We start from the raw sequence: 13,496 nt of genomic DNA on the forward strand, positions 1-13,496 counted from the left end.
AGGCAGACACTGACCCCACTGCCAAGACAGTCCGCACCATCCAAATGGCCATTGGCACAATGACCCAATGCCTGTTTAGTAATCTAATAAGCTTTTCTATCCACTCTCTGTGAGATTCGAATGCCTGAATGTCTGAGGTACACTCAGTACTTTTCATTCTTTGATGCATATTTATTAAATTAAAAAATCTAATAAAAAACTGTCCGCCAGATTGTGATATGAATGTTCAAAAGCATGATGGCTTCCCTGCCTGAACCCAAACTTCACATAGCAGAGAAAGCACACACGGACGAACTTGCCTCGAAGCTGTTCTCCACACTCCAGCCTGATTTAAGATAACGCCATCGTAACTTTTAGTTTTTTTATTTCTCCTTCTCTTTTCACCGTTTGAGAGTTGCCATAATAGTTATTTATACTAATCTCGTCTAAGTCTGTCTCGTACATATTTTTATATTTTGTGGAATGTTTGTTCGGGAACTGAGAAGGACCACTTGTCACTGATGACCGAAGCTGCCCTTGGTAACTGCCACTTCACATTGGTTGGGCTGTGAGACCTAGTTCCTGCCTCTAGCTCTTCCACATGGGAAGTGCTGATCAAGTAAGCCACTTGGAACACTAACTTTTTTTTAATTATTAATTCATGCCTTCAAGGATCATTTTCTCAGTACCCTGTTTGTCCCCAGGATAATCTATTCTTTAAACTCCACAGTGCTAACTGTATAAAAGTTCTGTTAGAACTTCTGCCAGGCTGAGGTTGCTCCTCTCTGTCTCTCTGTGTCTAGGAGGGCAGCCTGCTGGAGTTGGGAGAAGAGACAACTGCCGCCCTTATTTCTGCTTCACTTGTTTTTGCTTCACACGTGGTGATCACTTAGTCCCATTTTTGATAGGTTTTGCTTCTCCTAGAAATAAATCTTTATACGCAGTCTTCTTATTATCTACTTAAGTGAAGAAAGAGCAATTATGAGTTTCTTTATTTTTTATTGAAAATAGATTTCTTCTCATAAAATATTTCCTGATTGCACTTTCCTCGCCCGCTACCCCTCCAGCTCCTTCACCTCCTCTCTTTTGCATTCCCACCCCTTTCTGTCTCTAATTAGAAAACAAACAGGCTTCTAAGGGAAAACAATATCATAGTATGATATAATACAATAAAATAAAAGATAGAACAGAAACTAATACATCAGAATAGTACAAAACAAACAAACAGGAGAAAAAGAGCCCAAGAATAGGCCCCATAAACAGATATAGACACAGATACTCACCCATTCGCACACTCAAGAATCTCATAAAAAACATAAAACCGAAAGAGGTAATATGTGTGTGTGTGTTTGTGTGTGTGTGTACAAAAGACCTGTGCTATAAAAAATAGGAACAAAACTCTACTACTGGATATGCAGCCTGCCGTTAAGAGTAGTTTTTCACTAAGTGAGACTCCCTTTGGAGAGAAGTAAACTTTCATTTTAAGTGGTCATCAATTGTGGACTCCTTCTGAGTCAGGGATGGGATGTGTGTCCACTTCTCCTTTCAGCTGTGGGACTGCATCTGATGCAGACCTGTGAGGCACTGCGCTTGCTGCCTCAGCCTCTGTGAGCTCGTGTGTGCTGCCTCTGTTGAATTGAAGGCCTTGTTTGCAGTGTCCTCGATCCCCTCTGACTCATACACTCTTCCAGCCTCCTCTTTCACAGGATCCTTTTCCCTGATCCTTAAGGGGAGGGCTTTGATGGAAACATCTCATTTAGGGCTGGGTGTTCTGAAGTCTTTCACTTGTCTGGCTGTGGCTTTCTAGTTTGAGGTTCTTGGTCATCCAAGCAGTGTTGGTTGGGTATGGGTTTCATCTTGTGGACTTGGCCTTGAGTCAAATCAGATACGGGTTGGTCACTTCCACAAGGTTTGTACCACCATTGCATTAACATATTGTGCAGGTAGGACACCAGTGGGTTGGTATTTCCATTTATCCTTTGGTATGTGTAGAGTAATTTCCTATACCAAACATGCTAGAATGTAAGGCGCCAGCTATATTTCTCTATGTTCAATGAGTTGTATAGGTATTGTCTTCAACAATGGGGCCTTGTCATCAGTTTATGAGTCTTGGCAACCATCTTGCTTGTTTGGGGGATTCCATGGGACAGACTCCTTTGGCCTGCAGCTCAGTTAGATGTAACACATTGTTAGTACTGGAAGCTTCATTTGGTGGCAAGAGATGTCCAGTTGGGCTCTGTCTCCCCCGTTATTTGGTGATTTCATTCAGATTGGTTTTTTTTTTTGTGTGTGTGTGTGTGTATGTGTATACACGTGTGCACTCGCGTATGTATATGGAAACTTCTACTGTACTAGGTTCCCATACTATCCCTCAAACGGCTCTTAATTTTAACTGTCCCTCCCCATATTCTCTCCCTCACATCCCTCTTCTCTTCCCCTTCTCACCTGATTCTCCTATTCAAGTCACCCCTGTTCCAGTGTGTCCATAAAATTCTATTTCTATTTCCTAGGGAGCTGTACCTGTACCCATAGTACCTTATTCTGTATGTAACCTCTGTGGTTCCATAGATTGTACCTCACTATCATTGTTTTAACAGCTAATATCCACATATAAGTGAATGCATAGCATATTTTTGATGACTGTTCCTTAATAAATGAACACATGTTTAACAGAAGTCCCCGATATCTCTATATTTACATTCTCCTACATATTAACATTAATAAAATAGTAAGTATTCATTAATATCACACAACTTTAAATTATTTTATTATTGCTGGAGAACAGCTTTGTCCAGTAGAGTCTCTCGGTTTTGACTGGATTCCTCTCATGGCACTCAGGCTGCTCGGCTTCTGTGGCATGGCTAGTGTCTTTACCTGCTGAGCCATGTCACCGGTATTCACCAACATTGTTTTCGACTTTATACTTTGATACTACTGTAGTTTCACTTTTAACTGATTTTAGGTCCCTACTAAGCTGTAGGTTTTTTTTTAAGTTAAATAATTCTCTTGTGGCTACTAAGCATATCATTAGCTTTTATCTTTGTATTACTTTTAAATTTTTGGAAGTGTATTTGCCTTATGGTGGTGTTATGTTTTCAGAGTCATCCCAATTTTTCTTAATCTGAGATATTTAATCAACTCTCACCCAAGGTTCAAAAAATTGTTTGATCATAAAGAATTTTAGAGATTGATGTTTATGAATTAATTACAAGTGAAGTGATTTTGAGCAAATGTCCAACTACTGTGGCTGATCATAGCTAAAAAATCTAGTATCTTGACAGCTCTAGAGTCCTATTTTAGTATTTTCCATGTGTTTCACCTTGCCTCAGTGGGGTTTCCATCAGCTGCTAGCACAGCGCTGTGCCACATGGCAGCGAGAGGATGCTGCTTCTCTTTGCTTCAGTGGGGTTGCCATCAGCTGTTAGCACAGCGCTGTGCCGCATGGCAGTGAGCAGCCGCTGCTTCACTGCTCAGGGCATTGGCTCTTGTACTGTATGTACCCAACAACACTTCAGTCACATTCATCCTTCTAACTTTTCGTGGCGATGCCCGCAGACTGAAAGGTAAGTTAAGCAGAGACTGGCTGCTCTGTGCTTGTCCTCTTTGCATGGGTGACACCGTGTGGGAGATGATACAGAGGATTCTAACTGCATTAGGCTAGCTCCTAACTCCATGGTTCTCAACCTGTGGGTTGTGATCCCTCTGGGTCACAGGGGTCACCTAAGACCATCTGAAAACACAGATATTTACAAAAATGGCAGTTATGAAGTAACAATAACATGATTTTGTGTGGGGTCACCACAACATAGGAAATGTGTTAAAGGGTGACATCATTAGTAAGGTTGAGAACCATCGTCCTAACTAGAGCAAGGCCCTAAGACTGTATTTAAGTTGTTTTGGATAGGTAAGAAAGATAAAATTTTCAAATATTTTGTCTTATTTGTCTTTTCAGCGATTAAATGGCAAGGTTGGCATATTCTTATATCAATCAAAGGAAATTTAAACTAAGAATGAGCTGAAAGTGGAGACACAGATCTTTAATCCAAGTTCTCCAGTGCTTGGAGCATTGAAGAACACAGTCTGAGGCCAGGCTGGGCCGATCGACCTGATCTCAGGAGTAAAGGAGGGGGCTATGGCTGTGTTCTTAAGAAGAAGAAAACAGTAAAACACTATAATCTGCTATGCATTTTCACAAATTATGCTTTATTACTTAAAATGGATTTGGCTCTTCAAGTTTGGATCCTATTTCTCATAAACTGAGAGCTAGCAGTATGTGCCAGGAAACAGCAGCCATGGTTTTCTGCAGTGAGGTTGGGAGCCTATGCGGATGTGCCTGTGGGCAGATACAATTAGTCCTAGCCTTCTGGCCTCAGAACTGTCTGCAGTGCTTGCTAGAGAAGTGGTTTCTGTCACAACGAGCTTGTTTAGCAGTCTGTACGGTGGTTCAGACTCTAAGCTCCTCTGATGACAGAAGTCCCTGGTTCAAATCTTAGTTCGTCCACTAATGAATTAGGTAATGCTGGGTGGGGTTGTTTCGCCTTGCTCAGCTTCCTGAGGTTAACAGGGGTTAATAAAGGGGCCATTAGGAAGAGCAAATGTGATGATAACGAATGAAGGTTAGTAGTGCAGTTCTTGGCAAGGAATTGACCCCGAGAGATGATTGATGGTGCTATTACTAAGAAGGGCTGGGCCGGGAGCCCGAGGGAGTCTAGACTTCTACAGTAGCTGCAGCAACACTCATCAAGGTTTGCAGAAAACACATCTGTCCATACAGTGACACAAGATTAGAGTGCCATCTCCCTCGGTCCGGTTTCTTCATCCTCAATTTTAAAACTTTTTTCCTGTAGTCAACTGCTCATTTATTCAGTACGTTCATTTTCAAGTTATGAAGAATTTAACTGACTGGCCTAATCAATTTCTTAGGTTAGAAACCGTCTTTTGAATTTCAGTCAACTCACCCTTTCCCAGATGATTTATTTCATGGTTCTACATTAACAAAATATATAAAACAAGATTTAGCTCAAGAAGTAGGGTAGTTTTGACTTTAGAAAGAGGTCTCAATGAGGAATGGTCTAGATTAGATTGGCATGTAGGTGCACCTGTGAAGGCTTTTCTTAATTCTATTAACTGAGGTAGGAAGAGCCACCTGGGGGGTGAGCAGTACCTCTGTGTAGGCTGGTCCTAGACCGAATGAAGATGAGAGAAGGCCCTAAGCGCTAGTGTGCACGCACTAACTCATGCTCTCTACACCGACTGTGGATGCAATGTCCCTAGAAGATGAGAGACGTCCCTAGAAGATGAGAGACGTCCCTAGAAGATGAGAGACGGCCCTAAGAGCTAGTGTGCACGCACTAACTCATGCTCTCTACACCAACTGTGGATGCAATGTCCCTAGCTGCTCCATTTTCTTACCTCCTTGACACCATCCCCGTGATGGATTGTAACTGGAATTGTGAGCCAGAAGCCCCTTTTCTTCTCAACTTGCTTTTGTCAACTTAATTTATTATAACAACAGTAAAAAAACCAAGACAGCAGGCACGCTCTTAAACAGCTAAATCTACTTCAACTAAATGAAACGTTTTGACATTGATGCAAATTTCCTTTAGAAAAATATTTAGGTAAGATATTGCTTTGTTTTTACTTCTCTGCTTCTGAGCAGTTCTGAGCCGAGAGAGGAACTCTATACTAGTTAGGGGGAAAGGCCACCCTGAAGTGCAACCGCCTCCCCAGTACAGGGGCCCACTGCAGTTTGTGTGCAATGGGTTCAGGAGAGGTCTCCCATCATGTTGAAGTCTGGAGAGGTTCAGATATGATCTTTCAGTCTTATTTCTCAATAGAATTGTTTGAATAGAGCATTTCTTTGTCTGACTGGAAGATTCCTTTGTCTCTAGACTAATTATATGTAGGCACCCATCTGTACACTATTCAATTTTTAGATAGTTCTTTACTTTGATTCCAGCACATTCTTTTGATGGTAAGTGGCTATAAGTAATGTTCTAATCATCATCACAATGAAAAAGGAATATTTTACTGGAAAATAAAGACAAGAGCGTCTACTGGAATTTGATATGCTGAACCCTTAGTTCAAAGAGATTATTGTTCCCATGGCCATTAAGGATATTAGCTCTTGAGTACAGTGGCCCTTCCTTTCTCTATCACTTCAGCTTCTTGCATTTGCTATAGTTTCTTTACTGGAAAGAATATACTTATTTCCACATTCTATCATATACTGACAGCATATCAACAAATGTTGTTGGTTGGAATGCTATTGGAGAGCTAAACATGTTCTTGACATTGAAAATGGGATTAAGAACATTTTCTTAAAAAAAGAGCATTTCCTTATGAAAGATAGAACAAGATAGAACGTTTTTGGGTAATACTGAAGGACTTGATGTTTGCTTCATGACATAATGATTATCATTTAAATGATCATGAATAAATAATGGATTAGGCTCTGCTGGCACATAAAAATATGCCTAATGTATCATTAGACAGCGACACGTGCACTTGAAAACACATCAAGTCATTTTTAGCAGGATATGCCAAGATGCTAACAAACACCGCTAAATGTCTCAGATTTTATTTTGTAAGAATAAATCATTTATAATAACAGATGATTAACAATGTGTTATGAACAACAATTCAGGCTTCAGAAAATGAATGATTTCAGGAGAAAAAACAAGGCTGTAGCATGAGCAGAGTTAATTTTGATTTGATAAAATGTATTTCGAGAATTTGAAAATTATATGAAATTACAGAATTTGTTATCAATATATCCTCATATTTAAAATTTTAAAAACTTAAAAACTCTTGAACTGAAGCTGTAGCTCAGATGGCAGAGTGCTTGCCTCGCACAAGCAAAGCCCTGGGTTTGGTCCCCTACATCACATAGCTGGAAATGGTGGTGCACACCTGTAATCTTAACACTTCCGAAGTGGAGCAGAAAGAGGGGCAGGAACTCAAGGTTATCCTTGGATACACTCTGAGTCCAAGAGTAGCCTGTGCTACATGAGACCCTGTCTCAATAGTAAGTGCAAATAAGTAGATCTTATGAAGCTGAATTCTTCTCCCTTTTGTTTCTTGCAATCTGTGTTGCTATTCAACTCCACACTCTGCCCTGGTTTCCACCTGATGTCACCGTTGAAGTGGCTGCTATCATGTGTGATGTTCTGAGTTTTGACTATTTATGTAAATATCTTTTAACCACATGGAGTAAATCTTATAACACTGTTATTTTATACTTAAGGTATCATATATATATATGTATATAGTTATGCAATCTTTATGAAACCTGATGTTATCTTTTATTGCCATATTTTGAGATCTACCTATTTTGAAAAATATTTGAATAGTTTTTGCTTTCAGTGGTTTTTAACTAGCTGGCTGTCTAAATATGTTTTATTTAGTCAACATTTGCTTATTAAGTTTAAGTACATTATCTTTGGATCTTGGCTTAGGCAAGGTTCTATTTCTGTGAAGAGACAGCATGATCAGGGGAACTCTTAAGAAATAAAGCATTTAACTGGGTGGCTGACTTGCAGTTTCCGAGGTTTAGTCCATTATCATTATGGCAGGTAGGCAGATGCTGGAGCAGTAGCTGAATGCAGCATTCTCATCCACAGACAGAAAGAAAACGCCAAGGTCTAGCATGGGCTTTTGAAACCTCAAAACCCACCTCTAGCGATGCAGTTCCTCCAATGAGGTGACACCTCCCAATCTGTCTGGTCCTTTCAAGCCACTCCCTGATAACTAAGCGTTCAAAAATATGAGCCCACAGAGGCCATTCTTATGCCAACCACCACAGATGTTTATCTTACAGAGAGAAGCTCACTTTCAGAAAATGTAGTTTTAAAGAAAGCAGTGAAAAAAGAATAACCAGGCCCCGAGCAGCCCAGACAGGTGGGTGCCACTACAAACAGGTGTGTGGTAGAGAAATGGGGGAGAAGGGAAATGGAACAGTTTGTGTGCCATGGAGAGAATCCCAGCTGAAGATGGCAGTGAGGAATGGGCTGATATGGACGGCCGATGTGGCCACCTGGGCCCATGTGATGTCTGGGCTGTGCTACTGTCGAAGGCCATGTCTGGGTCTGTGGCCCCACTGTGACTGGGGTCTGTGTTGGTGTTCATGGCTCATGTTACCATCGAAGGCCAGACAGATGCCTGAGGTCTGGGCTATCGTCTGGGCTCTCATCTGGGCCATGTTGATATCTGAGGGCCATGTTGCCACCAGGTCATACTAATATGAGTGACGTGTGCTGTCACCCAAGGCCATGGTGACATCTAGGTCAAGTAGCAGGCGAAGGCCATGTCTGGACGAGCTGATCCCACCCCTCACCATCCCTATGGGAGAGCTGGCCCCGACCCTTACCCAAGGGGCGTGGTCCTGGTGGAGGCTGGGCCTACTAACTCAGCTGCACACCCGTGCCCAGGCCCCTGGGTTGGCCCACCCTAGCATCTACTCCATCTATGACTGCTGGAGCGTGTGGAGGGTAGAGCCATAGCCACAGGATCTCCACAACTGTGGCAATAGCAGGGTGTCCAAGAGAAGTGCCTGGGAGGGCCCAGTAGCGATGGTGCAGCAGATGCCAGAGGCCTTGAACTTGCAACATCTCATTGCAATGAACGTTTGCAAGTCAAGCTGTTTGCTCAAAGAGAGTGCTGTAGACACACTGCACCTCCCAGAGCCACGGCCGCATACGTGATGCAGAGGTGGGGAGGGGGAGGAGTAAAGTGGGTTTCTTTCTTTTCTTTCTTTTTCTTTTCTTAATTTTCTTTTGTGGGGGCAGGCACGAGGATGGCAGGTGGACATGGAAGAACTGGGAAATGACTGTGATTGGAGTGCACGATAGGAAATCCCCAGCATCAATAACAATTATGTTAATAAAATAGTTGCCATGGTAATTTAATAGAAGAATTTAGTTCTGTAATTATATAAAATGTGTTCTTAAGTATGTATTTCTTTTTAATATGTCTTCAATTGAAATAGAATTATATCACTTTTTTCTCCCTTCAACCCCTCTCATGTTCCCCTCAACTCACAAGTGGATAAACTCTGTTTTCTTTGATAATTATTGTTACATACACATATATATGAGTATGTGAATACATGAATATATTCATTTCTATAATGCTGTAGATGAACTATAGCATGTCCTAGTGACAGAGATTTGTAAAAGTGGAAGTCTGTTTGTGATAGCTAAGTCTTTCTTTCCTCACTATTAGGTGCCTCACGTTGAAACACACTTTTTTGTGGAGCTGTATGACGTCACAGCTGGGGCAGCTATAAACAACAGTGCCAGATTCGCTCGGATTAAAGTTTCCAGGCTGGATGGACCTCAGGGTCTCATTTCCTTTTCGGTGGGATCTCGGCTGGCAGTGGCTCAGAAGAAGGCTACTTTGATCAGTTTGCAGGTGGCCAGAGATTCTGGGACAGGAATGATGATGTCTGTTAACTTTAGTACCCAGGTGGGCATGAAAAGTAAAGTCATGCGTGTTCAGATTCTTCTCATTCATAACGAGTACAATGAAACAATAATCTAGACAATATTTTCTGAGAATACCATGATACCTTGCTGTTTATTTAACACACTGTTTTATCATTATGTCAGGTGAGTTTCTGTCTCATAACTAAGAAATCATGTTTTAAAAGGTTAGATAAACTGTGGGCCTCTACTTAGTGTGTTAAGGAACAAGCCATCAAGACACATGTCAGCCAGTGTAATCTCCTAATCATGTGAAAGAAAAAATATCCCCAAAATTATAGAGTTCAGATCCATTCGCATATGAAAATTGCAACATCTTAGAAATGTAGAATTTAGTGACTGAGAACAATGAGGGACTGGCAGGCAGGGAAGTGAGTGATTATGAAAGATTCTTAGGAAAAGAAAATAGTATTGTGACTATTATCACAATAGTGTTAATCATTCTGATTTTATAAATACATGTGGGTGTGGGTGTCCTAACTTGGCATCTTCAGTGAAATGTCTAGGGGACACTCAAACTTCATGTATGTCATAAATATCTTGCACACGTTTTCCTGCCATCTATAGAGTAACTTTTCCATCCAAGCCAGCAGTAAGATGTCATCCTCAGTTCTTGTGTTCTCCCCTCCCTGTGCTGAATATATCAGAAGATCCTATTAACTGCATTCATACTCTGTTCCAGTCCGGCTCTTTCTGCTCTTTCTACTAATCTGTTCCTTGAGTGAGCTATCTCAGAGACTTGTGCTTCTTCCTCCTACCTCGGAGCTTAGCCTTACTATACATTAGCATACATATTCCCCTGAGCATTCATAGAATTCTTAAGAGATAGGCCACTCTCCTGTTGGAATTCTGTGTTGTCTGGCTACATTTCAATTAATGGCACACGTGCTGTGACCATCCACTCCTCACGCCGGTGTCTAACATTCCCCTCCTGCATTCATATTGGCCTGCCAGTTCTTCCTATCGTAGACTATTCTCACCACAGGGCCTTTTAAATGGCTACTTTCATTGCCTGGAATTTTTTTCCTTAGATGTAGATCTGTCACCTGGGGTTAACATGGGCAGTTCTTTAATGAGGCCTCTGTTGAGGTTCCATGTCCAGCCTGATTTACGGTTGGACCCATGACCTCATCCTGTGTCTCTGTCTCTACTTTGTCTTACTTCCCTTCATAGAAATCCATGAGCAATATAGCATTAATTACATAGTTTCATCTGTAATCATCTGTGTATCATCTGCCAGAATCATGGGTTCTAGGAGTGTAGGTCTTTTGCCTATCACTTCTGCGTCTCAGTATATGCTGAAGTAAACTATCCTTAGATAGTATTAAATAAAGACACAGTATTTTGGCTTTTCCCTGGCTAGAGTATTCATCCTGAACTTTCTAAAACCTCTGCAACACTATGATTTGAAAAGTTAGATGTATATTACTTATACATCTATACCAATCCAATAGCTCATCTCCATACTGAAGGGTAAGAAAGAGACAATTCCTTCTCTCCCACCCCAACTTTTGCCATCAGGTCTCCCTGCCCCTAACTTTCTAAGTGAGATTAAAATGTAAATGTTTCTTCTCTACCCCCCAAGCTTAGTTCTCTAGCATTTTCTGTGTTCATACCTGAGGATCCTTTCCTAGACTGCAATGTTATTTCATTTCTAATACTTTTCCTTGATTAGTTTCAGAGCAGAGCCCCTGTCCCCTAACCTCACCATCCCTGTGGCGTATCGAGGGCAGTTACTAAAAGTAGAAAGGCAATGTTTAGTGGCAGTGTAGTTGCTGCCAGTTATTTGACTGAAAAGAAGGATTTGTTCAAGATATAAGAATGGTTTAGGGTAACCTTAGAGGCATAATAGTCTCATTTTCCTGTCTTGGTTTACTCTTCAGGAGCTGAGGAGCGCTGAAACAATCGGTCGTGTCCTTATCTCTCCGGCTGTTTCTGGGAAGGATTTTGTGAGAACAGAAGGCACACTGGTCTTTGAACCTGGCCAGAGAAGTGCTACGCTGGATGTTGTCTTAACACCAGAGAGCGCATCTTTCAGTGTGTTTCCGAAACGCTTCCAGATTGTGCTCTTTGACCCAAAAGGTGGTGCCAGAATTGACCAAGTGTATGGGACTGCCAACGTCACTCTTGTCTCGGATGTGGATTCCCAAGCTATCTGGGGGCTTGCGGATCAGCTGCATCAGCCTCTACATGAAGATGTTCTCAACAGAGTCCTGTACAACCTCAACTTGAGAGTAGCCACAGAGAGCACGGATGAGCAGCTCAGTGCTGTGATGCACTTAATGGAGAAGGTAGGGCATCCTTGCAGATGTGAGACATGGCTCAGTAAGAGGGCCATAAAGCCTACAAGACAGCCGATACCATATCCTCTTATAATGCCCATTACTATGAAATCAGAATAAAATATAAACATAAAAGTGGATCCGTCCCACCTGCTACTGTGCTTTCACTGAGTGAGGCCTCTTTGACATCCTGGCTCTTAAGCTGGAGAACCATGAGTAAGCTACCGCAGACAGAATCCAACCAGAGTTTGAAAGGCAGTAGAAGCTGGAGCTGGCAGGTTCCTCCTGACTCTCCAGAGAAGCAGATGCTGGAGCAGGCAGGTCCTTCCTGACTCTCCAGAGACTGACTGGGTTCTTTTTGCCATTTGCTCGTTAGGGTTTGGGTTCAGAAGAAGGCTCGGACAGGACTATAAGCTGTATTAGTCCTTTTGTGTGCGAAGCATGGGCAGTCACTCCTCTGCTCTGCTCTTCCGGGGAAATAACAAATGTTAGTTGAGAAGGGAGAATAACGAGTGGCCAAATAATTTTGGACATCAACTTGCATGGACTTTCCATAGTCAGTTGTTACATGAGGTGATTTATTTATTTATACCCTTCTACTAAGTATGTAATCACACCTAGATATAAAAGTTCAAGATCGTAAATGGAAAAAATATCTAAAAAACATTATTATTGAGGGAAAATGTTTTATAGCTTGTTTTTTATTTTTAAGGCTTATTTTGTATCTTCTCAAGATAATATTTAATATATTTACATCCTTGCGTAAAGTTCTGAGTACATGCATATGAATCCACAGGTGCTTTATTTCCTACATAGAGACCTTTAATTATAGAAAATGTTTACAGTGTGATCCTAAAATATCATTCCTACTCTACATGTTTCTCAAAGCACAGTGCATGAAGGGTAGAGGAGAAAATTGTAAAGCATATCGGGTAAGAAGAGGCTATAGCAAACCTTTGTAAAGCACAGAGAATAGCTGCTGTTTTATGCAGAGAACACTCTAGATAGAGTTCATGCCAAGAGTGATACCTAACCTAAAAATGAGACAGATGGACCAATAGTAACTTGTTCTTGACTGAAAAGAGAGGAACCATGAGTAGTGACTACATTTTAGAGTGGAAAGAAGAAAATTTCAGATATTTTAGAGAAAAAAATGACAGAATGGAATTCTGCTACTCTATTTTTTTGTCAGTAAGTTATATATTAAATCCATGTATTACCAGTTAAAAGTCAACGCTTAAAATGAGATATGGTGTAGGGCTGGAAAGATACTCAACAGTTGAGAGCATTGGCTGCCCTTCCAGATGACCAGGGTTCAAACCCAGCACCCACATGGTGACTCACAACTGGCCATAGCTTTAGTCCAGGCATCCAGTGCTCTCTTCGGGCTCAAGGCACTAGGCACACATGTGGAACACAGGCATATATGTAGACAAAGCACTGCTGTTCAGAAAACTAAATAAGTTAGAAGATAGATGGTTAATAGATAGACAGACAGAGAGATAGATAGATGATGGAGTACATGCTAATATTCCAATATTCTAGAGGCAGAGACAAGAGGTGGAGGCAGGAAACAGGGACTGGTGAGCAATAGTTTTAGGCTAATCTGAGTTGTTTAATGAGACTTTGTCTTACAAAAGTCAATCCTTATACCAAGTGTTGTTGGTCCATGCTTGTGATAAATACTTATTTTAATAAAGTTTTCAAATAGTTCAATGGCATATGGCCATTATTTATTTTGAATATTCATATA

General features: G+C 41.2%; 1 protein-coding gene across 1 annotated transcript in view; it reads left to right on the forward strand.

Annotated features, from left to right (window-relative positions):
- Positions 1-13,496, forward strand: part of Adgrv1 (adhesion G protein-coupled receptor V1) — a 550,578-nt gene that overhangs the window by 216,534 nt on the left and 320,548 nt on the right. The window contains exons 78-79 of the mRNA XM_057789515.1: positions 9,202-9,444; positions 11,345-11,752. Of these exons, the coding sequence (XP_057645498.1) occupies positions 9,202-9,444; positions 11,345-11,752 (651 nt within the window). The remainder of the gene's footprint in view (positions 1-9,201; positions 9,445-11,344; positions 11,753-13,496) is intronic.

The sequence above is a fragment of the Chionomys nivalis genome, chromosome 15, assembly GCF_950005125.1.
Source record: "Chionomys nivalis chromosome 15, mChiNiv1.1, whole genome shotgun sequence".
In the NCBI taxonomy this organism is placed as follows: domain Eukaryota; kingdom Metazoa; phylum Chordata; class Mammalia; order Rodentia; family Cricetidae; genus Chionomys; species Chionomys nivalis.